We start from the raw sequence: 27,166 nt of genomic DNA, 5'->3' as shown, positions 1-27,166 counted from the left end.
TTTAAAGGGAGTTTGTAGACTTCCGGTGGTGACATATAGGTAGAGGTCACATGTTGGGATAAGGCAATTTTGGCAGCACTAGGTTAGGGGCACAGTCAAAGTTGATGCTTTATCCAAGGGAACCATGGGCTTGAGCCATGGAGGATGCTGAGAGGGGCCTGACCAATACTGCCCAAGATGGAGAATTTTTTAAAGCACCAATTCAGCAGTCTTGCATGTGGATTTGGAGCATAGTCAAAAACAAAGGGAGTTTGTAATGCATTGGATCCAGTTAAACATATAAAACTACGATCTGCAATAACTTTATTCTCATTTTATAAAAAATTCAGTGTACAAACTTCAGCAGCAAGTGATTGCTATTAGAGATAAAGTTGCTGCTGTAGTGTAGTGTTTGTCAAGGTTATAAATTAACCTTTGCAGCAATGTCCATGCAATCCCAGTTGGTGAATTCCAAATGCTGTTGAAGTCCCCATGAGTGCCAGAAGAGCCAGTGAACCAAATGCACCATATACTCTCTTACTAGGGTCTAAAGGAAAGAAAGGAAATATAAATCAAAGACTTAACAATTCATTAACTGAATATTGAAGTAGTTTAAACTGGAACTATGCTAACAATAGCACAGTTATTAGCACTGTTGCTTCACAGCACCAAGGGTCCCAGGCTCGATTCCCATTTAGGTTGCTGTCTGTGCAGAGACTACACATTCTGAGTGGGTTCGTCCGGGTGCCCCAGTTTCCTCCCACAAGCCCCGAAGGACGTGCTGATTAGGTGAATTGGACATTCTGAATTCTCCCTGTGTACCCAAACAGGTGCTGGAGTGTGATGACTAGGGGATTTTCACAGTAACTTCATTGAAGTGGTGATGTAAGCCTACAATAAAAAGATTATTTTCTTCAAAAGGCTTGAAGCTGTCAAAAGTTGCTGCACTTGCGTTTCAGCTAATCTTTTAAAACAGGGGGTGACAACTCTTCTGCATCTCTCTCTCTCCTTCCCCCCCCCCCCCCACCCAAAGAAAATGAACACTTACACAACGGACAGAGGTTGGGTCATGTCTGGTTCATTGTGCAATCTGCTAATGTTTGAAGAGCACTCCATGCAGGAAGATATGTTAAGATCCTCCTGAGGATTGATTAAGACTGGCAAATGTTTAACTTGGATAAGTGCAGGACAAAAAGCAAATTGTCTACACTTTGAGGCATACACTCTAGTGATCTGATTGAGGTTTGAAGCAAATAGTTGTGTTCTGATTATGTCAGGGGTCAACTATGCAAAGCAAGATCTAGGTTCTGTTATGGGCCAGTGTTTAGAGAACCCCAAAGTATATCATGGAGTTCACCTGACACACAACTTTTAATAGATTGTGGTATGGGGAGCACACAGCCCACTCTACAGGTGTGGTACAGCAGAAATGGAAAAGTTTTTTTTGTTTTTTTTAAGCAAAACATGTTTATTCTATGAACTCAAGTTAACCTTTTTAAAACATAGTGAACATCTTAGCAACCATCAATTCAAATACAACCCCCAAAGAATACAACACTAAGTAATCCTCAATAACTTCCCAAACAACATCAAGAAAAAACAAACACCTTTTAACAGAAGCACATTAGGTTTACATTTACTACTGAAAACATTTATAATTCTGAATTCACCAAATGATCGAGATAGTCTTTTCATGGCAGAGAGATAAACAGTACACCTGCTCTGTCTGGCTTCAGCTCCAACACTGAAAACAAAACTAAAACATATCCTACAGCAAACAGCCTAAAACAAAAGTAAAAAGCTGACAGATAGCCCAGCTCCCCCCACTGACATCACTGCAGTAATAAACACCCATTAAAAGGTACTCACTACAGATATTTATATACACACCCATTTCTTAAAGGTACTCATGACAGATGCTCAATTTGACACTAGGCACAATGACGGGCAGGAGGGTCAGACCTGAAGAACCTCAGCTTGCTTATTTTCCCTTCAGAAGAGTCTGATCAATCAGCTAGTCTTCCAGTTGGGATAATAGTGTACACCAGAGCACACTGCAAGTACAAGTAAGGAACCTGCTGAATTGGGTTCTTAGGAGGGTGGGCACAGTGAAGATGCAATCCCCCAACTACAGGAATCTTCCTATATAGGAATGGGTATACATAAACTCCTCCTGCCCCACAGGCATTGTAGCAAGGTAACTTCCTTCTCACCAGAATCATCCTCGCCTCCCTTCAGCTCCAGAGTTACTCTGGGAAACCCAACCAGCCATTATGGAACCTGCAGATCCCTGGATTTGACTAATCACCTGATTGAGGGTTAAAAATTATTCCAATATCTAGGCAATTTTTTTTTTTTTTTTTTAATTAAATGACAGGTGAATTATATTTGATTGTAATATCATCGCAATGTCTTTTTGAATGTGTCTAGCATTATGCTCGTGGGTGTGGCAGCGTTTCTTTAAGTTACAAGGAGTGACTGCTACAAATTATATGCTGAGGTAATTCAGGAGGCAAATTGTTATGGAATTGTAATGTACATTGGAGTGATACAGAAAGTCTGATATAGATTTAGGTTGAAGCACCTACCTCCAGTGTAATAACCGTGTGCGTAAACAAGTCTTCCAATTATCCAAATTCCTCCGAGTGCACTGGCCAGTCGCTTAAAACAAAAACATATTGATAACGTCCACTCAACAAGTTTGAACTTGCAGACAAGAGAACACAAGGCTATCATTCAGTGCTGTACATTAAAAAGGCTGCAATGCTGAAGTGTAATTTTGAGGTACTGACTTCTGAAGGGAATGGAGGAGATTCCATGGTAGATGGTGAGGGCACCAGGAGAACTAACATTCTTTCCTCAGCCAAAATTTGCTTTGTGGAACTTGCCGATTTGTGCTTTTAAGTGCACTGGGGCTATCTTGACAATTACCAAAGACAATAGATTATCCAAGTCTTTGAAGCACAAAAGGAGCATGGTGATCATTGCTGCCCAGTAAACCACAATCTTAGTCTTGGGTTTCAGATCCTTTGTCAGCAGGGTCGGCACATTTGAGGTGATAATGAGTTTTGTTGTTGCTATTATGTCTGCATTTGTCAAAAGGATGCTCCCAAGACATCATTATTGATACATTATGGCATTGAGTAGCCAGAGGATTTTTGTTTCCCAGGTTGTTTAATGAAAAGCTCATTTTCTCAACTCCCATGTACTGCATCAGTTTTTGAGTGCTCCTACATGCTTTGAGACATGTGACACTGCACTCAAAGCACTGGAGTACCATCCAAGATCCACAAAATTCAATGGCATGTACAGCAAACTGGACATACTCAGAATCAAAGCCAATTCCTAAAACCAGCTCTGCTGGGCAGGTCACGTCATTCACATGGACACCAGACTCCTCAAGAAACCAAACTTTATCACAGCAGAGACTTCTTAAGAGGACGGTGGAAATACTTTCAGGACATCCCAGGTTCAATTCTAGCCTTGGGTGATTGTGTGGAGTTTGCACATCCTCAGTGCCTGTGTGGGTTTCCACCAGTTGCTCCGGTTTCCTCCCACTGTCCACCGATGTGCAGGTTAGGTGGATTGGCCATGCTAAATTACCACTAAGTGTCCAAAGTTTGAGTGGGGTTAGGGAGGTGATAGAGTAGGGCCGGTGCAGACTCAATGGCCTCCTTTTGCATAGAGCTTGTGACGGACCAATAAAAAGAATGGAGAAGGCACCAAAAAGAAACTTCAGGAGCATGCAGGAGGTGATGAGCAGCTGGAGAGTGCATAATTCTCCCAACTTGACCTATCCAACCCTGGATTTGTGGCAGGGTTTTTACAGGTCAGGCACTGGATGCAGCCATCTTTTAACTGGAGTGTAAACAAAATAGTTCTCGGTTCCTCAGAAGACTACAACATTGACTTGTTACTGAACTATTCAGATTTTGATGGAGCAGAAATTCTAAAAATCATTGAGAAACATTTGAAAGGAATAACAGTCTTTTTTATGTATTAAAGAAAACATGTATATAGTTGCTAAGTTGCTAGTGGAATTCAGAGAATAATCAAACCAAGGACCGGTAAATTAAGAGTTGTTGTTGAATATTGTTGTTGAATATGGCCATCAGTGACAGTTAGAATTTAATTGAATACTGGATGACTTTATAGTCAAGATAATGAAGAATGCAGCTGAAAACAGTACGTAGTTCTCATTGCAGAGCAGCATGCAAAAACATATCCAACGACAAGAACCAGGAGATTGAAATGAGGAACTTTCTCTCCTCTCCTCCCCCCCCCAAGAATAACCAAGGTGCATCAAATAAACTCATCTGAAAATATTTCAATAAGAGTCAAGTTTTTTGAATTTATTGGCAAAGTTCCAATCTACAGATTGCCATTTCCAGCCAGATTTGGCAGTGTATTAAGTTTGCATTTAAAATAAAAGGGCATGATCTAACCTAGTGTGTTAGAAAGTAGGAATTGCTGAGTTTCCCAATGGCTAACGCAGCGAGGCAGTCACTAGGGTACTTTTTTTGAAAATATTTTTATTGGACCTCATTTATCAAAAATTAACTAACCCCAAGAACAAATATTAGCATTACAGCAAGAGACTAATTATAACAATGCTCTGATCATCAAATAGAGGCGGTGGGAAAAGTGAGATAGCAATCACATGAGACAGGCTAGTACATTATACAAATATTGGTGGCTTTGTGTCTCTCCCCAGCCACAAGTGATCCGTGGGCTATGTACATTCTGTCGATTGGCTATGGTGCAGGATTGGGCAGGTGCTTTATTCGGAGTCCCTTTTCATTTTGTGGTGTTTCCTGGGCCAGCCTGCCATTAATTAGGGCACTTTATGATGCCCCACAGGCTAATGCCGTAAATGACTGTCATGCCAGATGATACACCAGGACCATTCCCGGAGCTCCCCACTAACTAGGGGGAACAGCACTTACGATCCCGCAGAGCAAACCCCAGGCCGTGCGCAGACGTTCCATGTTTTAGGGATGCTGATCTGGCCAGGCTCATGGATGCAGTGGGGTTCAGGAGGGATATACCCCGTCCTTACTCTCTTCTCTTGCTCCACCCCCCTCCCCCCCCCCAGTGGTAGCCAGCTCTCCTGAATCCACCCCCACTGACAATGTCACGTCTCTGGGTCAACGTGCAGAGAAGGGTGGAAAGGCATGTGCCACCAGCGAGTCGGCTGGGAACGTCCAACCCTCCAAAGGATGCCCATCAGGCGCATAAAGTCCATGGTAAGCAGCAGGTTGCCTTCACCCTACTTGTACACCAGTAAAACACCAGAGATGTTGCGCCTCTGTCACATTATTCCGCACTGTGGGCCAGCGACCTGTTACAAGACCTGGCCACCAATCCCCCCACTCCTCGAATTTCACGTGCAGGTGATAATGGGTACGACCACATACTCCACAGTCAGATTATGGCATAGATTGAGGAGCACCAGAGCTCAGCTGTGGGCTATCATCACCCACCTGCCTTGTATATTGACCCACATGACAGTGCTGATACAGGCCCATCACCTGGAGGGAGTGATGTAACAAGGAACCTGGGGAGGGTATAATGGGGCGATGGACAGAGGGGGTGCAATGATAGAAAGCCATATCCTATGAGAAGCAGGCCTCCTTGGGCCCCTGTGGACCACCAGAGCAGTGGAGGCATTGGAACGGCCTCTCCGCCAAGAGCCAACCGGTCATCTTGGGGTGTCCCTCAAGGAATCTCTGACTGCCCAGGATGTAGCGGTCATGCACGGCATCCATGGCTTCAGGGCGCTTGTGGGAAGTTGCCTGGGAGATGCCAGAGAAGTCACTGCTCAAACTCTGGAATGAATCGGAGGTGTAGAAGTTCAGGGCTTCGGTGACCTCGATGGCCACTCGGAGTGGATATCCTCCTCCTACACGTGGTGCCAGGCCTGAAAGGACATGGCACAGGTGCTGCACCAAGTCTTTGTTGAGGTGGAGCCTCCAGCAGCACATGCTGTCCAACATCAGTTCAAAAGAACACCAGCACCTGTAGACCATGGGCCTTTGCCGGCCTCCCCCTCAGTCCCTATCTGGCATGATGGGCAGCTGGGTCCACTGGTAGGGGGCAGGGCCTTGCAAATGGGCCGCTGCCCTGGGCATCTGTTGATGCTGTGTCAAATCTGACAGTCTGGCCTGTCAGCAGCACTGAAGGCAGCTTCCGTGAGCTCCACAATATCACCCATGTGATATCTGTAAGGAATTGGAGGGCAAGATGGACATCAGCCATGGCTTCCACTCTGGATCTACTGGTCCTCCAGGCCTCCCCCACCATCCCTCATGTTACCATCCAACACACCCTGCACATGCACCCCCAGCTGCAGCAGGGGCTCCTAGGCACCGGACCCCCGACACCCACTGGAAAAGTTACCTGGATCGGCTGCTGGTTCTCACTGATCCACACCCACCGTCTGGCACGGGATGACCCCAGTGCTGTGGCCCAGTTCAGTTCTTGGGGATGTTACAATATCGGCTGCTGACTCCAGAGGTCAGGCAAAGTGTCCAGGCCTCAGCCTGATTGAGGTGCCAGGCAGTAACAACCACCTGTGTCATGGCCAGTGAACCCATGAGAATCCACTTGGGGAGCTGTGAAGTGCTCACATTACTAAAATTACCAATTCCCCATCAGAAATAGCCGTCAGCTGTGGGGCCAGCGGGAGCAAATATCACCATGGACAAAGCTCTGTCACGGTGTTCATTGGGACAGAGAACCAGCAGTGGGTATACATGATCCAGGAGGTGGCTCAACGACCCCGACAACTCGGTTTCGAAGACAGCTACTCACCTCCTCAGATCCCCACGGCAGCCATTGCGCTGGCTTCATGTGATGTACTAAACGTCGCTTAAGTGACTGCACAATGGGGTGGGGTCCTTAGTGTTAATGGTATATAGAGATTGGACTTACTGGTTTCTCGCTATGCTGCAGAAGGATCCAGATCTCGCCAACAGGAGCAGGCCAGACCAATCAATCAGTGCAGCTGGTGATGTCAGCCTCATCCGTGATCAAACCGGTCCGCTCCTTTATCGTGCATGGTGCGACAATGCCAGTAGATAGTGCAAGTGTCATGAATTAGGGAATGGAAGGTTCTTCTACTTGTCAGCCAAGTCTCGGCCTCCCAAGGTTAGTTTGAAAGAAACCATACCTTGACGACAATGTAGTTCGATTTTGCGAAGGAATTTGCTACTATCAGAATAGCAATTCTTGAGAGCTTGATGGAGATTGCTGGTTTCATGTAGGCCACAGACAGAAGGGAAGGAGGGACACATTTCCCCCGCACAAATTTGCTTTGGATTGGGAAAGGTGAACCTTCAGGTAAAATGACACTACTCATGATCATTCAAAGTTGAAATTTGCATCAACTGAAATACTGGTAGCATAGTTGGTGGCCGAAACACTTCAACGAACCAGAGATGTGCTGTCTCTTATTTGATGAGAACAGCGAATGCCTAGAATGAAAACTATTCAATACCTTTTAATCCGATGAGCACAATTGAAGACTACTGAATAAATTTTTAAAAAGATTGAATAATGAAATTGTTGAAAGTTACTTACTGGGTGCTGCATTCCACCGATTGCCAAAAAGAAGAGGAATGGTGCATATGTTTCCAGCCTAAAAGCATGTAACAGGAAAAGGAGAAAATGTCATATAATTTGTAGTTAAATACAGTGTTTGAAAATGGTGGACCAGTCTGAATTAATTAAAGGTGGGCATGGAGGAAGAATTTCTTCTGACAGTTTGGGTCTTCAGAATTATCTTCCCCAGATCGGTGAAGGCTGGGTCATTGGATATTTTAAAGTCATCGCTGTCCAAGCGTTATGGGGAACAGAGATGAGAGCAAACAAGGCCAATCAGCCATGATCTTAGCATATGGCAGAGCAGGCTTGTTGGCATGCGAAGGGTATGACCATTCAGTCAGAGTCTGGAGCAGCTCCTTCAAAAAGAGAAGAGAACTCATTCGAATTACTCATCCAAGTATTTTTTATTTTAAATTAAAGTATTGCCCAATTTTAAGTTTACTATTGAACCCACCCCCAATCACGGAGTTGAAGTTTTTTCCTTCATGTTACCTCTGGTTCTTTGCACCTTAAATCTCCCTTACTAGCCATTAGCAACAATTTATCTTAATTTACTTCATCTCAAACCCTCTTGTCCTACACTGCCCGAGAAAAATCAATTCTAGCTTCTCAAAGTAACTGCAATCCCTGATTCTTAGAGGAACCCTGGTTAAATCTTTCTACTGTCTTTATATTCTTCCCAAGGTTTAGTGTCCTGAATGGAATAAACACTCCAGCCTGGGTCGAACTAGTTTTATCTGGACTCTTGTACCATAACCTGTCCTGTAAATTTGTGCAAAGATCCAGGTCTCTGTGTCCATGCATCTTTTGTTTTCCAAAAGTACCTTCATCTTGCTTTCCAACAAAATAGATCACCTCACACTTGGCAGATGAAAGTGTCTGCCAATTCCGCCACATTGCTATGTTTGTCCAAGTTTTAAATAACGGAAAAGTTCAAAATTGTACCCTGTATCTCCAAATCCAATGTACATCAAAAATAATGGGCCTAGTACTAAACCTAGATGAAGATTACCACTGCAATTCTTAGTCCAAAAACCAACTATTCTATCCCTTTGATAATCATTGGTCATGAATCTGCCTGGAGACAGCAGTAGACAGTATTCAAAGGGCCTCAATTGTTATGGGGATGAGGTTAGATAATCATGTGTGAATAGTTTATGGAAGAGAAAGAGATTATAGATTATTGGGACAGTCCCGGAGATATACATGTTAACCCGGAGATATACATGTTAACGTATAACCAAGGAAGTGGATTAGGGGCAGACAGCCAAACACTTACGGCATAATGAATAAACAATTATAAACAAGGTATAATTGCCCAGACGCTGAAAAGACAGGTGAAACAGTTCCAATCTGGCAGTCTCCATGAACACAGGGCCTTCTACAAGGCCTGAAGACCAAGGCCACAACAAACAAGCTTCTACGTCTTAAGAACTAAGGTAGCGTAGAAAACCTTTGTAATAACTAGATCAGGAAAAAGACGGTTCCCAGATGGAGTATCATCTCTGTATTGTGGTAACTTTAAAAAATATTTTTACACACCATTTAGTGACACCAATCCACCTACCCAGCACATCTCTGGGTTGTGGCGAAACCCACGCAAACACGGGAGAATGTGCAACAGTGCTAACCACTGTGCCACCCATATAGCGAAGCTTCTTTACAAGAGATGCAAAAAAATTATAGAGATGCAGGAAAAAAAAAAGAGAGGGAGAGCATTTCAACAGGAACGAGGGAGTTTAAAAGGAAAATGGAGAAAGTCGCACAGTATGAGGAAGTAGCAACCAAAAGGTTAGAGCAGACAGCAGAGGAAGGTGGCCTAGTGGGGATGTTCTGATATCTACAAGTGTTTACCCAAATTCATGTGAGATGTTGAGACATATTTTGTGCTTGAGAAAATAGCTAAACCCTAGTCTTACAGGCTAAACATGTGGGTAGGGCTAGTGACGTTCATGTGTCCTTGCCAGAGGAAACGTCTGGTAACTGACTGTGAGGCAGTGAAAAAAGTGACATTGGGGATATATGGTCTAGTACCAGAGGTGTACAGATTAAAATTGAGTTGTAAGAAAACAGGCTGAACAGACTTATCTGGAATTTTGAAAGTGTTAAACAAAGTCATTTTGGATAAGGGCCTTGGGTAAAAAAGGAGAAACCCAGGAAGCCCTCAGAGAGATCATTCTGCTGGAGGATTTAAAGAGTCTTTATGGATGACTATGAGCTGGTTAACAGACCAAAGCACTTTAGACCCAATTTTAAATTGGGTCGCACTCAGCTTCCATGCGTGTGTCGTACCTCTTCCGCTTGGACGGCGCAAGCCGATTGCACAGTATTTCGTAGTTCAACCTGGTACCCGATTCCCTGTTAGGAGGGAAGCCACGTACCCCCTCCCACCATCAGACACACACAGCACCAACCAGCGACTCTGAGCCAGTGTGTCCCGAGGGTCTTGGTGGCAGCTTGACCACCACGATAGTGTTCAAAATTGGGAAGATGAAAGAGGGCAGGTCAGCCAGAGAAGAAGTGGTCAGAAACAAAAAGGAGGTCTCACCTCAGGTTGAAGGGGTGACTGTGATAGAGACGGTCAGATTTTTTTTTCATTGTAATGAACCTCACGATGCTGGAGATTTAACCGTTAGCCACAGGGTTTTACAAATCTTACTGGGAATATGAAGTTAGGGGCTGAAGAACAGAGAAGCAGGTGGGATGTGTACACATCAAGGAACAGGCAACTGGAGGTAACATGGGCAGAGTGATCAGGTGGCAGACATGCTTAAAGAGTGTGTGCACCAGCGTAAAAAATTGCCATGGGAACAGGATCAAAGGGGGAAAAAAAAGATTGAGCTACAGGGTGAGTGAATCCCTAATGTTGTGGGATAAAGACATGCATTGTCCAGAAGGGATATTTAAAGTGGTGATCAGCAGTATTCTTGGTGGAAGGAAATAAATGCTTGAAGACTGGGGAAGTAGTAGTAGAAACCTTGCCCATTGCAGGCATTCAATTAATTCTCAGGAATTAGACCGCAGGATCCAATATGTGATGCCTACTGTTGTCAAACAGCTAGAGAATCCTACCACAAATAAAAACAGATCCCCTGGAATATTTTTGGATTGAGAGGTGATACAAGCAGTGGCTCACAAGCCCAAGACAAAAAAAAAAGAGTTGCAAGCTCAGGTTGAGGTCAATGATATCAGGTTACCCGATAGCGAGACAGACGGAGAACAAGGCAAAGACGTTGACAGTAATAGATTTAAAGTCAGCCAGAGGAGGGAGTAAAAGCCAGGGAAAGCCCAGACAGTGTTCATGTTGTTAACAGTGTCAGGCAAACCCCTGAAAACCAGATTTCAGTGGGCTGTGGTACATTGAAAGGAAAACTATATGCACCACTTTTATGTCATATGAGCATGTTGAAAAGTCTTAGGGTAGAGGGAAAGGAGCAGGAGTGAGGGGTCGAAACATTGTCATGGTGCCCAAACCAGATGAAACCCAGAGACTGTGTGGACTACAGGCAGGAGAATGCCATAGCCCAGGAGCTAATTTCATTTTCTCATGTTTGGAAGACAGTATTGAAAATGTTGGACATTCACAATTCATCACTGACGTACCCACTGACTGGGAAGATATAGGCGATGCCATTTGTGTGATGCCCCAAGGACTTATCAATCCAAAGTTAAGGCATTCAGGATGAAGAACACCCCTGCAAATGTTCAAAGGCTGACAGAGCAATTCAAGGATGGATTCTCTGTGCCGTATACAGTGACTTAGTGGTGTTAAACCAGAAATGACGAGAGCGCCTACACCTCCATAAAAAACTTAAACAAAGCCAATCTTGTGAGGAACAGAGTGAAAATTTGTAAGGTCCAAACTCATCTGGGACACAGTCTGACCTGTTCAAAAGGCATCACAAGATGCAACATTTTTAAGCCATGTGGACTTCCTGGAACCCACCACCAGATACAAGCCTCGTACTGATGTTACGGCATTGATTTGCTGTCTGCAACCCAGTAGAGACATCCACATACACGCCACAACCATTAAAACATCCGCAACCATTAAAACATCCGGAGAAATTTCAAGATTGGATCATTTGGTTATTCCGATGAGTTAAATCTTACATGTGGCCGGGAGAGTAATGTCATTGCGGGTGGTCACTTTATCCAGAGTATAAAGAAACTTTTGGAAACAGTGGGAAACTTCCCTGGGGGGTATTTTTCCCCTGTTAATGCAATTGATACTTCTCTCCCAGTAACAAGATGAGTTTTAGATAATAATCAGCGAATAGTTTATGGAAGAGAAACAGATTATAGACAAATCGGGAAAGTATCGGAGATGTAGACACAGTCAAGGAAGTTAATAGGAGCAGATAGCTAAATACACAGAAGGCAAAGTACAAAAGTATAAATGCCCAGATCCTGGGAAGCAAGAGGCATTACCATTTAGCAGTCTGAAAAAGCAGACAGGCCCGTTTACAGCCAGCAAGCCTGAAGGTGAATTTTACAGCAAACATGCTTTGAGCCAAGGCAGTGCAGAAAAACTTTGAACAGCAGTAAAATATATCTTTGCTGGACCTGGATTGAGTGGTAACTATAGCTGGTAATTTGCACAGTAGCTAGCACTGTTGCTTCACAGCGCCAGGGTCCCAGGTTTAATTCCCGGTTTGGGTCACTTGTGCGGAGTCTGCGCGTTCTCCTCGTGTCTGCACAGGTTTCCTCCCACAAGTCCCGAAAAACATGCTGTTAGGCAATTTGGACATTCTGAAATCTCCTTCAGTATACCTGAACAGGCACCAGAATGTGGCAACTCGGGGATTTTCCTAACTTCATTGCAGTGTTAATGTTAGCCTGCAGTGTTAATGTAAGCCTATTTGTGACAATAAAGATTATTCCATTTGGATATTGTTTGGGGAACAAAGGAAGTAGAGTTCAGGTATCGTAGATAGAGTGTGGGGTTTGTTCTATATAAACGGTGTTTAGTAATTTATACATCTTTGCGAGAGAGAGTGTAGAGTTATCCTGTTCCTCGCTGGGTTTTCACTGGTCTCCTCAAAACTATACACGATTTGGTGTTCCAAGTTGGGATACCCTTGAAAATAAAATTAGCATGCTGCTACTGGACCTTCATAATATAGGCTTCAAAAATTGCTAACCACCTCAACAGGTGGCATGGTGACAGTGGTTAGCACTGCTGCCTCACAGCACCAGGGATCCAGGTTCAATTGCAGCCTTGGGTAACTGTGGAGTTTGCATATTCTCACTGGTGTTTGTGCGATGTCCAGATGCTCAAGTTTCCTCCAACAGTTAGATGGGGTTGGGATGCTCGAGTGTTGGAGTAGGTGCATACTTGATGGGCTGAATGGCCTCCTTCTGCACTGAAGGGACTATGAACATGTGGAACTTGAAAAAAAAATCACCACATTTTTGAGGTATTATCAAAGTATCAAGGGGTACTGCCAAAAGCCCATGGGCTTGGTGCCAGCTCAGTTTTACATGTACAATCATTTGACCACTGGGCTGAGATTTCTAACCAATGTGTTCAATCATAAGGCTGCAGTTTTCTTCCATCTCCAAATGCTGCTAGTCAATTGAACCCTCAATAATGTCTTCATTAGGTGAAAGTTCCACTTGAACTAATCCAAGACAGCACCCTCAGATGTTCTTGGTGAACAATATTGCATTGTCACCAGTTGAAGATAAATACAGCTTAATAACCTAGAATCAAAAGGGGAAGCTGCTGTCTGCAAGAATTTAGCTATTTTAGTAGGATCAATTTAAAACAATTAAATCACATGGGGTTGTTTTTTTTTTTAAACAAAAGGATTGCAAATCAAGTTCCAGAAGGGAAGAAAGACAATTCGATTAAAGTAATTTCTTGCCATGGTTGACCTTCAACTGGAATTAACTTTAGAAAGATTTTCTTTGTAACTGTCCTTTTAGGACATGAAAGATCACAGTACTCAATTATGAAAATTGCTATTGTGCACATGTAACTTTTCAATGACTTACGTATTTTGGTGTGCACGCTGGATACAGTTGAACAAGTGTCCTGTCTCAGGATCGTCACTGTACATCACAGGGTACTTTAAAAAGAGAAGACGTACATTGTTAGAATCACATGGCCTTGTTACTGGTATTGGGCCAACATCACCAAATTGCAGTTAGTGAGATCTACAGTGAATGCACAGAATACATTTTAAGTTGAGACTTCACTGGAATTACTGTAACCAAACATGCACTGGACAAGCCAACACAAGAAAGTTGCCCATTACAGACAAAATCAGAGTTCTGTTGTATTGGCATGAGAATATCTAGAATGATGAGAATTATATTAAAAAAGGGAGGATGACAAAAATCAAATGGATGAAAGCCCCCGACTCACATACGGCCTGCTGAAATTTCAGAAGAGTTTATGTTCTGTGACAGCCTTATGCTTCCTGTCCTCTTCCAAATGAAGGACCACACATCTTGCACAACATAAAAATCCTACCTCAAAAATTCACGTCACCAGTAACTTTGTCGTGCTGCTTCATGTGGCACAGGTTTTTCCCCTCAAAAGCGACATTAATTTGCATGTTTAACAAAGAAAAATGCACAACCAAAGTTTGATTTTATTTGGTAAATAATTTAGCTGAGGAAATGCTCACTTCCAATCCCTTCACAAAATGGTAGGGAAGGGTTCCTTCTATTAAAATGTGAACTCCAAAGTTCATTTTCCAGTCAAATTTAAATTCTTCTATTCAAACATGCACTAGTTGATGCAAAACTGCAGTACTAACACACACACGTTACAGCCAAGAGTCAAACTTCTTATTTGACTCATTAATACGATGAACCTGTCCTGACCATTTGATAGTGACATGCAACTCTCAATTTTAAAGTCTGCAATTCTATGTATTTGGGAGTGTTTTTAAAAAAAAGTATTTTATTCCAGTCATATTCAAAAGTATAAAGACAAAGCAAGAAACATTCTACACCCCACAATTTGTGCAATTTTTACCCTTATCAACCCATCTTCTCCCCTCCCCTGACAAACAGTTCCTCAAACATGGTCATGAACAGCCCCCACCACATCTCAAAGCTCTCTGATCCGCTCAATTCGAATTTGATAGTTTCCAGTCAGGGACAATCGTACAGGTCCTCCAGACATTTCACCCCCACAGCCCAGAGATGTGCAAGTTGGTGGATTGGCCACGCTAAATTGCCCCTTAAGTGGAGGAAAAAAAAATTGGAGACTAAATTTATATTTAAAAAACATCTCTGCAACCTCAAGCTGTGGGAGATGGATAGCATATATAGGAAGTGGCGAGAGGTGGGGCTGTTGAGGAAGAGGGACCTATGGAGGAGAGGTTTGCAGGTCCGGAAGAGCTGCAGATCGATAAAGTGGTCAAGAAGGCATACAGTATGCTTGCCTTCATCGGATGGGGTATTGAGTACAAGAGTCGGCAGGTCATATTACAGTTGTATAGGACTTTGGTTCGGCCACATTTGGAATACTGCGTGCAGTACTGGTCGCCACGTTACCAGAAGGATATGGATGCTTTAGAGAGGGTGCAGAGGAGGTTCACCAGGATGTTGCCTGGTATGGAGGGTGCTAGCTATGAAGAAAGTTTGAGTAGATTAGGATTGTTTTTGTTGGAAAGACAGAGGTTGAGGGGGGACCTGATTGAGGTCTACAAAATTATGAGAGGTATGGACAGGGTGGATAGCAACAAGCTTTTTCCAAGAGTGTGGGTGTCAAATACAAGGGGTCATGATTTCAAGGTGAGAGGGGGAAAGTTTAAATGGAGATGTGCGTGGAAAGTTTTTTTTACCCAGATGGTGGCGGGTGCCTGGAACGCTTTGCCAGCGGAGGTGGTAGAGGCGGGCACAATTAGCATTATTTAAGATGCATCTAGATAGATATATGAACGGGCGGGGAACAGAGGGCAGTAGATTCTTGGAAAATAGGCGACAGGTTTAGATAAAGAATCTGGATCGGCGCAGGCTGGGAGGGCCGAAAGGCCTGTTCCTGTTCTGTGATTTTCTTTGTTCTTTTGTTCTTTCCATAAACCCCTGCAGTTGCTTAGCCATCCTCAACATTCCCATTGACTTAGGGCTCAACCTATTCACCCACGGTTCCAGCACGCAATTAAAATCATACCCCATAATCTACTGGGACGTGTCTCGGTCCAGAACATTCCCAAAATCCCTTCACAAAACCGTCATCCCAATTTGACATGCAAATGTTCACTCGAACCACTGGCATCCCCTCCAAACACCGCACTCACTATCACATACCTCCCACCCAGGTTCCGCACTTCAGCAAGATGCCCATCCCCCGTGACTTTGAATCAAACCCAGAGTGAATATACCTGACCCAACCATCCTTTTCTCAGGTGTGACCTGATCTTCACCCGGAGGCAGAAAGGCCACCCCCGCCTTCAAGCGCGTGAAGACCCGAGACCTCTTCACCAGCCCGTTCAGTCCCCACACATTCAATGTTACGACCCTTACCGAAGGCTTGAGCCTCCACTTCCCTCTACCGTCCATCATCCCCTTCCAATTCCACCTCCTTTAATTTTGCCCTGAACAGGGCACATCCAAGATGGCCCTCTTCTCCGTCTCATTCTCCAAAACTGCCAAGTATTTGGGAGTGATTATTCCCTGGAATTCACCTTTAAAACATGGCTTGCCTTATGTGGGCATGACAAGTGTTAGTGTATTTATTGAACAGAAGCAGAAAAAAATCCAGCACTATAGCATGCCTGAGCTCAAAACACTAGTGCAAGAGGCTTCACAAGAGGATAGGAGACACATGAGGCAATGTTCTGACTATTCCTGCCCTTGTGTTGTCCCATTTTGTTAGCAGTCAAAAACATAGTCAACTTATTCCTTTCCATTAATCTTCATAAGCTACAAAGCTGAGACAGGTTTGAAATACTCTGAGGGACCAATTATATGACAAAGCTTGCAATTCTGCATTGTACATGGTTGAGAAACCATTAACTGTCCAAATACAAAAATTGCCTCCGTGTTGAGAACTGTTGCTGTGGAAGAAAAGCATTGTGATCTTCTAAAAACACACAAGTCAGTCAACAGATCAAATATGAAATGGCATAATTGATATGCAAGTTGGCAAACATAATTAAGCAAAGCTGCCGAGTGCTGTAAATCTCCGTGCCATTTAGCTCGTTCCCCATGTTAACCCAAGCTTGAAATAGTCCATAACAAAGTTGGTCAAGACATAGCTACTACAGTTCAGGAGGCAGTTGGAAGATATGAGTATACAATAAAATTGTTCAGGATAAAGTGATATGTATTGTTTTATGTACTGTGCAAGATAGCCTTTAATCCATTTTCACATATGCTCAAACACAAAGTACATAATCACCGTACCTACACCGGAGACCAGAAAGGCTTTCCCCATATCTAAACAAATTGTAGTGAACCCAACTAGTTCAGCAACATCAGAAGTTGCCATAGTTAACTCCAATTTATCATGCTCCTTGGTATAAACTCACCTCCACTTTGTACTTCTTGCGTGCTGCTCCAACTTTGTAAGCAAGGTAAGAGACCATGATAAAGCTGGCTGTGCCAGTCAGCACCACAGCCCCATACTCTTTAGAAAGTACCACCATCTTTCAAACTCTAAAAAGCAAACAGAAAAATAAAGTGTTTTATGTTAGTGATAAATAGGATTTACAAGACAGTTTATTCATTACCAAATGGTACACTACAAGTGCAATTTTTCCAATAATTGGAGATTAGCAACATGGTCAGATGATACAACACCCTCAGAAACCAGCATCTTATCACTGCAATGTTATCCCCCAATACGTGGAGATGCCGGCGTTAGACTGGGGTGAGCACACTAAGAAGTCTTATAACACCAGGTTAAAGTTCAACATGTTTGTTTCAAACACGAGCTTTCGGAGCACTGCTCCTTCCTCAGGTGAAGGAAGGAACCCGAGGAAGGAGCAGTGCTCTGAAAGCTGGTGTTTGAAACAAACATGTTGGACTTTAACCTGGTGTTGTAAGACTTCTTACCATCCCCCAATATATCACCTTAATTGGAGCTCACCTGTTGAACAAATGTGTTGCAAAATTGTCCACCTAGTCTCAGGTAATTAACCAGTCATTATCTCATTGCGGTTTGTGGCAAATCTCATTGCAGTTTGCGGCAAACCAATTTGAACATAGAAAGTTGCCATATTTCCCACCTATGACCACTCCAGAAAGTACTTCATTGGCTGTAAAGCACTGTGGGGTGGCCAGCGACTATAAAAGACATATTCAAAAATTGGTTTCTCCCTTCAATAATAAAACCAAAATATGCTTGAAAAACAAGTGTGACAGTCAACCTGAAGAGCGAGGAAGATAGATGTGGCTTGGAGAGGCGAGGAGATAACAGGGTAAGCAAACATCACATTTAAGTTCAGATGCAGAATTATACAAGGTGAGGAAATGTTGTATGATAGCTTAACATAAACATGGTGCTGCATTAAACTTGCTTGAAAACCAATGGTGTGTAGAGACAATGACATATGCCAGATTTAATTGTGTAATTACCAAAGCACAATCACAAGCCTGCTGCTGGCAAAAGTGCGCGCAAAATCATCCTCATTTGAAACTGATCTTCTAATGAGTGTGCCATTTTCCAAGTGAATACTGCAACTTGCTTCAGGCACCCTATTAGAATATATGGTGGCCGTAAGGAGGAAGAGAAAATTATTGCTTTGACAAGATCAGGAAACCAGTATTTACCTACAACTGACATTTGACGGCCAAATTGTTAACTATTAATTCAAGTTATTCCAACTGCAATATCTTATAGCGTGACCTTATGTCAGGGCAGGGATTTTTAAACCTGACATCAATCTTTGCAACACATATTTATCAAATTTGCTCATGGCCCAGGGAGATTACTAGCTTGGTGGTTCGGCTTTTTAAAATTTAGCCACAACTCTCATGATCCTTCAGCAGAACCTGAGCTTCTATGTCTTTGTGGCCAAATCCTGGAGTGAAATCTTGCACCCACAATCTTCTGACTGAGCCATGGCTGACAAAAGGACAGAGGGAATTAGGAGGGGGCAGTGACACCACCTTTTGAGGAGCGAGTAGGATAAGGAGGTGGTTGAAGTTACATAACTCACTGGCAGAGGAGGTGCCACAAATATCTCCATGTTCAACAAAGGCAACACAGTGGTTAGCACTGTTGCTTCACAGCAGCAGGGACCTGGGTTCAATTCCTGGCTTGGGTCACTGTGCGAAGTCGGCACGGGTTTCCTTCGGGTGCTCCGGTTTCCTCCCGAAAGAGGTGCTGGTTAGGTGAATTGGACATTCTGAATTCTTTCTCCGTGTACCGAACAGGTTCCCGAGTTTGGCAACGAGGGGATTTTCACAGTAGCTTCGTAGCAAATATTACATTAAAATTCAGATACAGGAGAATTATACAAGGTGAGGAATTGTATGATAGCTTACATACACATGGTCGGTGCTGCATTAAACTTGCTAGAAAACTAATGGTGTGTAGAGACAATGACATATGCCAGATTTAATTGTGTAATTACCAAAGCACAATCACAAGCCTGCTGCTGGCAAAAGTGTCTTCCCCATGGGAAACGGATCTTCCAATTAGTGTGCCACTTTCCAAGTGAATACTGCAACTTGCTTAATACATCATTGTAGTGTTAATGTAAGCCTACTTGTAACAAATAAAGATTCTTATTTAAAAAATTTTTTTTTTTTTTTTTAATTAGAGTAGCCAACTATTTTTCTTTTCCAATTTAGCGTGGCCAATCCAGCTAACCAGCACACCTTTGGGTTGTGGGGAGAATGTGCAAACTCCACACAGACAGTGACCCAGGGCCGGGATTCGAACCCACGTCCTCAGTGCTGCAGTCCCAGTGCTAACCACTGCACCACATGCCACCCCAAGATTATTTATTATTGGAGGAGTCAGCACATATATGTGCAAAAAGACTGAAGCATCAATCTTCGGCTAGAATTGGCGAGTGATGATCCACCTCGGCCTCTATGTTGGATTCACTCGTAGGATATCAAGAAGTGGCTGAAAGCACTTGATACTGCAAAGGCTATGGGCCTTGACAATATCCCAGCAGTAGTATTGAAGACTTGTGCTGCAGAGCTGGCCGTGCCCCTAGCCAAGCTGTTTTAGTACAGCTACAACACTGGCATTGACCCAGCAACATGGAAAGTTCTCCAGGTATATCCTGTACACAAGCATCAAGACAAATCCAATTGGGACAATTACCAGGCCATTAGACTACTCTCGGTCAAAAGTGATAAAAAGGGTATCAACAGTACTACAAGTGGCACTTGGGCAATAACCTATAACATTGACACTCAGCTCCTGACCTCATTACAGCTTTGATTAAAACAGGGACATAGAACCATAGAACAGTACAGCACAGAACAGGCCCTTCGGCCCTCAATGTTGTGCCGAGCCATGATCACCCTACTCAAACCCACGCATCCACCCTATACCCGTAACCCAACAACCCCCCCCTTAACCTTACTTTTTTTTTTAGGACACTACGGGCAATTTAGCATGGCCAATCCACCTAACCCGCACATCTTTGGACTGTGGGAGGGGGGGGGTGGGGGGGGGGGGGTGGGGGGGGGGGTGGGGGGGGGGGGGGGGGGGGTGGGGGGGGGTGGGGGGGGGGTGGGGGGGGGGGGGGGGGGGGTGGGGGGGGGGTGGGGGGGGGGGTGGGGGGGGGGGGTGGGGGGGGGGGGGTGGGGGGTGGGGGGGGGGGGGTGGGGGGGGGTGGGGGGGGGGGGTGGGGGGGGGTGGGGGGGGGGTGGGGGGGGTGTGGGGGGGTGGTGGGGGGGGTGGTGGGGGGGGGGGTGGGGGGGGTGGTGGGGGGGGGTGGGGGGGGGTGGGGGGGGTGGGGGGGGGGTGGTGGGGGGGGTGGGGGGGTGGGGGGGGTGGGGGGGGGTGGGGTGGGGGGGGGGGGGGGGGGTGGGGTGGGGGTGGGGGGGTGGGGTGGGGGGTGGGGTGGGGTGTTGTTGGGTTACAGGTATAGGGTGGATATGTGGGTTTGAGTAGGGTGATCATGGCTCGGCACAACATTGAGGGCCGAAGGGCCTGTTCTGTGCTGTACTGTTCTATGTTCTATGTTCTAGAGAGAGATGGGTTCGGATTCGGTTTGATTGATTGGATGGTGGCCAATGAATTGGCCCAAAAGGCCATACTCTGCCTGGTAACAGCTGGTGATTGGATCTTGTCCCAAAAGGATGCTTTTCAGTTTTGATTCTGGCAACACAGAGGGAGAACTGACTATCTCTCTCTCGGTGTCTGTCTCTCTCAAGAAAATGAAATGAAATGAAAATCGCTTATTGTCAGGAGTAGGCTTCAATTAAGTTACTGTGAAAAGCCCCTAGTCGCCACATTCCGGCACCTGTCCAGGGAGGCTGGTACGGGAATCGAACCGTGCTGCTGGCCTGCTTGAAAAGCCAGCGATTTAGCTGAGTGAGCTAAACCAGCCCCTATGGTGTTTAACTTACAAACTTGGTGACTGTAATTATTGGGCAGCCAAGGGCCAAAGGCCAAAGGTGACTGTATACTTGCCCAGGGGGAGTTTATACTGTCGGAACAGTATAAACTCACTCTGTACTTGGGAAATAGGGATAGCAGTGGAAGGGGCCATGCAGATTTTAACTAGGTGAAACAAAAGGATGGGCTCAAGTAGAGAAGGTGCCAGAAGTGTTAAAGGAAGAGACAGCGAGTTTCAATCAAATTTAAACCTCAATTTCCAGGGAATGTGTTATACTAAATCCTCCCATTCATACTTGTTAACTTGGGCTGTTACACAATTAGCTAAATGAAACCACCACTCCCACGCAAGTTGGTCAACAAAATGTTTCAGAAGGGAGGGGACAGCACAAAGTACAGGCAGTATCAGTGACTGAGCAACTCAGATAGTCTTATCAAAGAAAGGGTTCATTTTGTACCAAGGGTCAAGTTGGGTGAAAACCAAACAAGGTTTCACTAGGGCGCACCTCTTGATGACAAGGAGGAATGAAAAGGCTGGGGCTCTTTTCTACAGGTGGATGGGGGTCTTAAAATTAAGGCTTCAATTGGGCAAAAATAAAGAGGTCTTAAAATGAAGGCTTTCATTTGGGCGTAAATGAAACATCCCATAAATGAATTTCAAAGATCCAGAGTGAAAAATGTCTCCACCCTCAGAATTTTGTAATGAGATTACCTCCTTCTTCCAATCACCAGAGAATATAGACCCATTTTACTCTCCCTCAACATAAAGCAGCACTAAAAAAAAATCATCCAGTGACATTTGTAGCACCCCCTCAAAGGCACAGGGAGTCTTCCTCAGTTCAAACTTACACACTGTAGAATTTAATCGCGATACATTTACTCCCATACCCCAACTTCATTATAATAAAGGCAAACGTAACTTTCCAATTGTTTGCTGGATCTGCAGGTTAACTGGTTTATTCCTACTGGGTTTTGTCCACGAGGCAACCCTCAACCACAATGGTAACACATTATATTCCGCAAGCCCCAATCTTGTGTGCTACTTTATTGAAGGCCTTCAAAAAATTTAAATGCAGTCCACAATCCCACCCTTCAAACATTCCCAATGGATTTGTCAAACACAAACGGAATAGTTATGCTGATAGGGTTCAGGGTTGAACAGAAGGCTGGTGTGCAGCATAAATAAGCCAATTGGCTTGAATAGCTGAATTGTGTTGGAGAGGCGGTGCAACTCCGCATGAGAACAGACCTACGGAAATAATTGTTTGCGAACGATACAAACCCATTCTTACCCTGCTTTTTTTTTAATTTTGGAGTTTCGCAACGTTATCCTCAACAAAAAAAAGGAAACTGAAATCCATCCGCCATTCAAGAATAATGGTTATTAATGAGGGGAAAGAGGAGGGTTATCTGCAGTCCTAGCTTATGCATACCAGGAAGTTAGTTTCATGCAGCCTTATCCAAAAAAATAATGTCAATCTGTAACACTAAATTCTTTAATTGTTGTCAATCCCTTCTCTTCCCCATCCCCCAATAAAACAAATGAACATACCCGAGCACCGCAGATTTTCCCTTCCCTAGCCTCTTCTTCCTTGTCCGACTTTACACTGGCATTGATCAGTGCAGAGGACGTTCTAAATCTGGGCGTTTATAGTTAGACAGAGGAGCGGTGGTTCGGAAAAAGCGGACTGCAGATCTTGGAGGAACTGGAACACAGAGCGTGCAATATCACCAGTCAAATCGCATGGTGACCAGACTATAATGAAAGCAAAATACTGCTGGAGATCTGAAATAAAAACAGAGCATGCCAGAAAAAAAAAACTTAGTAGTCAGAGCTCTGAAGAAGTCATTTTGGACATGAAACTGTTTCTCTCTCCACAGATGCTGTCTGACCTGCTGAGTTTTTCCAGCATTTTCTAATTTTGTTATGGTGACCAGACGTGTGCCCCAACAATTTGCTCAAAACAGCTCAAATGTCTCACTTTGGCAGCTTTTGCCCTCTTTCCATGAATCATACCAGAGATTTCGGTCAACACACTCCACCTTGTCATGCAGCATCAACCTCTCTCTTCACTTCACTCTCCTCCCCCGCCACTTTACCTCATGTAATAATAATAATCTTTATTATTATCAGGTACGCTTACATTAACACTGCAATGAAGTTACTGTGAAAAGCCTCTCGTCGCCACACTCCGGCACCTGTTTGGGTACACAGAAGGAGAATTCAGAATGTCCAATTCGCATAATAAGCACATCTTTCGGGACTTGTGGGAGGAAACCGGAGCACCCGGAGGAAACCCACGCAGACACGGAGAGAACGTGCAGACTCCGCACAGTGACCCAGAGGGGAATCGAGCCTGGGATCCTGGCGTTGTGAAGCAGCTGGGAGAGAATCAGCTTCTGGTGAGGACAGAAGATTGCCAGTGATGTCTGCCAACTCCAAGCCACAATTGAAACAGTAGTCAGATGGCACCTATCGGCAAACCACCAGTCAGCACTGAGGAAACTGGCAGACAGGTTTGGTTGAGCCAAGGACATTCAACCTATTTTCTCACTGAAAGCGTGCAAGTTTTTCTGGCAGTTCTGGGTGCAAAGAAAATCTCCCACAATTCAAGTTTGCAAGCTTAAAATCCACTTTCTAACTAAGAACGTCTATTGTTTGAACCCAGTGTCTAAATTAAAATAAACAAGGTTTAGAAATGGAGGTTGGTTTTACCATTGTGTATTATGCAGTAAGGTTAAAGCAGAATAAACAATTCTGACTGGGGCCTTTTGAGAAACAAAGCCTCTGTTCAACTTTTTAAAAAGAAAATAAGGCACAAATTTCATTGCAACAAAAGTTTGTGTTTTGCAACTGCTGGCTTCAATCATTGAGTTCTTAATAGCGTTGCCAACTCTGGCTTGATATATTCCTGGAGTTGTTATTACATGACCCCCTCCCTTAAGGCGCCCCTGCAGACTCTTGCATTGGTCCCCCAATGTGCAAACCACCATGGAGGCCCGTCTTTTCATGACTTTTCAATGTGCCCTGGTACTGACTTTTGAAAATCTGGTCCCCTATTAAATAAGTTTCCGAGAAAAGATCATACTCCCAAACTGAGTTTACCTTGTAGATTGCGACTTGAAGAACTGATTGTGTTTTCAGTAGTTTTAGTCAACATTTTTTCTTCAGGCGTCTAACTCCTTGTTGAATCTTTAAAGTTGGCAACATCCAATCCAGCTGGGAATCCAGTCCGGAAATTAGTTTGTATTTGAGAGCTCCAGTTGAACTATGTACTGCCGCTTTAGAACCATACATAATTTACGTTGCTTTTTTTCTTTAAGGCTTGGATTTAGTTGTATTAAATAGCGAAATGAGAAAAGCTTAGGACAGTATCAGTTACGCTGCTTGGCTTCATATCAGTCTGCAGTGTTATCCATGGGCCTGACACTGTATACCAAATAACCTCACATTAATAATGCCACCAACACCTAAATGACACATTAGTCAACAATGGTAACTTGCGTTTATAAGGAAGCTTTAATGTAGTAAAATGTCCCAGGGTGCTTCACAGGTGTGTAATCAGATAACACCTGACACAGAACCAAAGGGAAGGATATTAGAACAAGTGGCCAAATGCTTGATCAAAGAGGTCGATTTTAAACAAAATCTCAAAAGGGGAGAGAGGTCGAGAGACAAAGAAGTTTAGGGACGGAATTCCAGAGCTTTGGGCCTTGACAGCTGCATTTCTAGCCCCCAATAGTGAAGGGGAGGGCATAAGAGATACACAAGAAGCCGGAGATGCAGGAACAGGGCAGGAGGAGGTAACAGATACCTTTTAAAAATATATACTTTATTCCAAACATGTGTAAAAACAACAACATATTAAATGCACACTCCATACAATCACAACCCACAGTTGGGACAGTTTTTCCCCTTTTATTCCCCCCCTTGATGAGCAATTCCTCAAGCTGCATCATGAACAACCTCCAACACATGTCAAAGCCCTCTACTGACACACTCAACCCGAACATAATCTTCTCCAACTGGAGAAAGTCGTACAAATTTCACAGCCAGGCTGTCACCCCCGGCGACATAACCGACCTCCAATTTAACAGGATCCTTTGCCGGGCAATTAGAGAGGCTAAGGCCACAACACCAGCCCCTTTTCCCTCCAAAAGCTTCTGATACCCCAAAAGTCGCCACCATTGGGTCTGGTTTGACCTCCACCCCCATTATCTTAGATAGCGTGTCAAACACCACCTCTCAGTATCTCTCCAGCATCTCGCAGCACCAGTACATATACGCATGATACGCTGCCTGCCCCCCCCCCCCCCCGCCCACAATTCTCACGCTCCTCGGCCACCCCTTGGAAGAACCCACTCATCTTTGCCCGGGTCATGTGTACCCTATGCACCCCCTTGAACTGAATCAAGCTCATCCTTGCACAGTAAGAGGTTGAATTCACCCAGCGCATCGCCTCGTACCACAGATCCCAGCCTATTTCCCCCCCAACTCCTCCAACCATTTGTTTTTGAACCTCACCACTTGTCCCTCCCGCACCCCCAACCACCTGTATATATCTTCAATCCTACCCTCCCCAAATCATCTGGGAGCAGCAGTTGCTCCAATAGAATGTACTCCAGCAAACTGGGAAACGCCTTCCACTCCTTCCGTGCAAAGTCCCTCACCTGTACATATCTAAACTCACTACTCCTCGGTAATGTAAACCTCTCCCACAATTCATCCAGACCTGCAAACTTCCCTTCCGAGTACAAATCACTAACCCTCTCCAACCCCGCCTCCCTCCATTTCCCGTACATCCCATCCATCTTCCCCGGCTTGAAACTGTGATTCCCACACAGCGGTGTCAACACCAACACCCCTCCAACTGTCTCCTCAGCTGATTCCACACCCTGACCATCGACTGCACCACCAGGCTCCCCTTATACTTCCCTGGAACAAACAGCAGCAAAGCCCCACCATGACCCTCAGACTGGACCCCCTACAGGATCCTCCATCTTGACCCCGGTGTTCCCTGCTCCCCCTCACAATCCCCTGCCAGTCCACAGACCCCAAAGGGCCATCGTCAAGACCAAACCCGTTTGATCCTCGGAAATTATCCCTGGTATACATCCTTCCATCCTCCCTGCCAACACCTTAGCCAGTACATTCATGTCCATATTCAGCAACGAATTGGGCCTGTTTGACCCACATTCCAGCGGATCCTTCCCCTTCTTCGCAATTAATGTAACCGAAGCCTGTGTCAGTTTCTCGGGAAACTCCCCCTTCTCCAAAGCCTCACTAAACATTCCCAACAAATGAGGTATCATCTCTGCCGCAAACACCTTATAAAACTCCACCAGGAAGCTACCTGGACTCAGGGCCCCGAATGCATTCCCCTGACACCACCTGTCACCTCCCTCAGCTGCTCCAACGCCTGCCTCCTCCCTTCCTCTTTGGAAATTCCAATCTGTCCAAAATATGCACCAAATCCCCTTCTTCTCCACTTGGCTCGGTCCTACACAACTTCTGATAATACCCCCTGAACACCTCGTTTATCCTTCCCGGCTCTGCCACCACTTCACCCTTCTCTGTCCGCACCCTTAGAATTTCCCTACATGCTGACGGGTCGGGTGCTTTTTGGCGCCGCCTTTTTGGCCCCGATCTTTTGGCGCCGTTTTTTTGGCGCTCAGTTGTTGTGGCGCTCATTTTCCTGGCCCACCATGGTTTGGCGCCAAAATTAAAATTAAAGCATGTAATAAATGGATTAAATGAAACTAGGATAAAAATATGAAACCTTTATTCTGGCCTAAAATATTTATGAAAAAGAAAATAATAATTAAAACTCAGTAATTTAATGTATTTCGTAATTGTGGGCTAAACCACGCAAATATTCTAATGGTTCTCTCTCATCAAACTGGCGCGCAATATTCAAAATGCGCTCGTCAGCTCTCACATACTTAAGAAGTTTTTGTTTTAGAGCATGGCCAGCAACCAATTGTTCATAATATGCATCTCGGTTCTTTTGAATTTTTCTCAGTCCATCAATAAATTTCCATATAATGGGGTGGTGAACTCCTAATTCGGCATATACCTTTCTATGTGCT

The 27,166-nt window shown here is 44.5% G+C and overlaps 1 protein-coding gene across 1 annotated transcript; it reads right to left on the bottom strand.

Moving 5' to 3' along the window:
* Positions 1–286: 286 nt before the first annotated feature.
* Positions 287–22,782, bottom strand: mgst3a (microsomal glutathione S-transferase 3a). Its single transcript, XM_038794936.1, has 6 exons — positions 22,629–22,782; positions 17,079–17,205; positions 13,585–13,658; positions 7,561–7,618; positions 2,568–2,640; positions 287–526 (listed from the first exon to the last, which is right to left on the bottom strand). Exons 2-6 carry the CDS (start codon positions 17,193–17,195, stop codon positions 408–410), a joined length of 441 nt encoding a protein of 146 aa, XP_038650864.1. The 5' UTR covers positions 17,196–17,205; positions 22,629–22,782; the 3' UTR covers positions 287–407.
* Positions 22,783–27,166: the final 4,384 nt, after the last annotated feature.

This window comes from Scyliorhinus canicula, chromosome 4 (assembly GCF_902713615.1).
Source record: "Scyliorhinus canicula chromosome 4, sScyCan1.1, whole genome shotgun sequence".
Classification (NCBI taxonomy): Eukaryota; Metazoa; Chordata; class Chondrichthyes; order Carcharhiniformes; family Scyliorhinidae; genus Scyliorhinus; species Scyliorhinus canicula.
The sequence above is the reverse complement of the archived record's forward strand: the minus strand, read 5'-3'. Positions and strand labels throughout refer to the sequence as shown.

Coding starts and splice junctions, on each gene's coding strand:
- mgst3a (XM_038794936.1), bottom strand. CDS start 17,195: ATGGTGGTACTTTCTAAAGAGTATGGGGCTGTGGTGCTGACTGGCACA. Junction 13,659..17,078: donor GCAAGAAGTACAAAGTGGAG/GTGAGTTTATAC, acceptor CTCTTTTTAAAG/TACCCTGTGATGTACAGTGA. Junction 7,619..13,584: donor CAGCGTGCACACCAAAATAC/GTAAGTCATTGA, acceptor ACATGCTTTTAG/GCTGGAAACATATGCACCAT.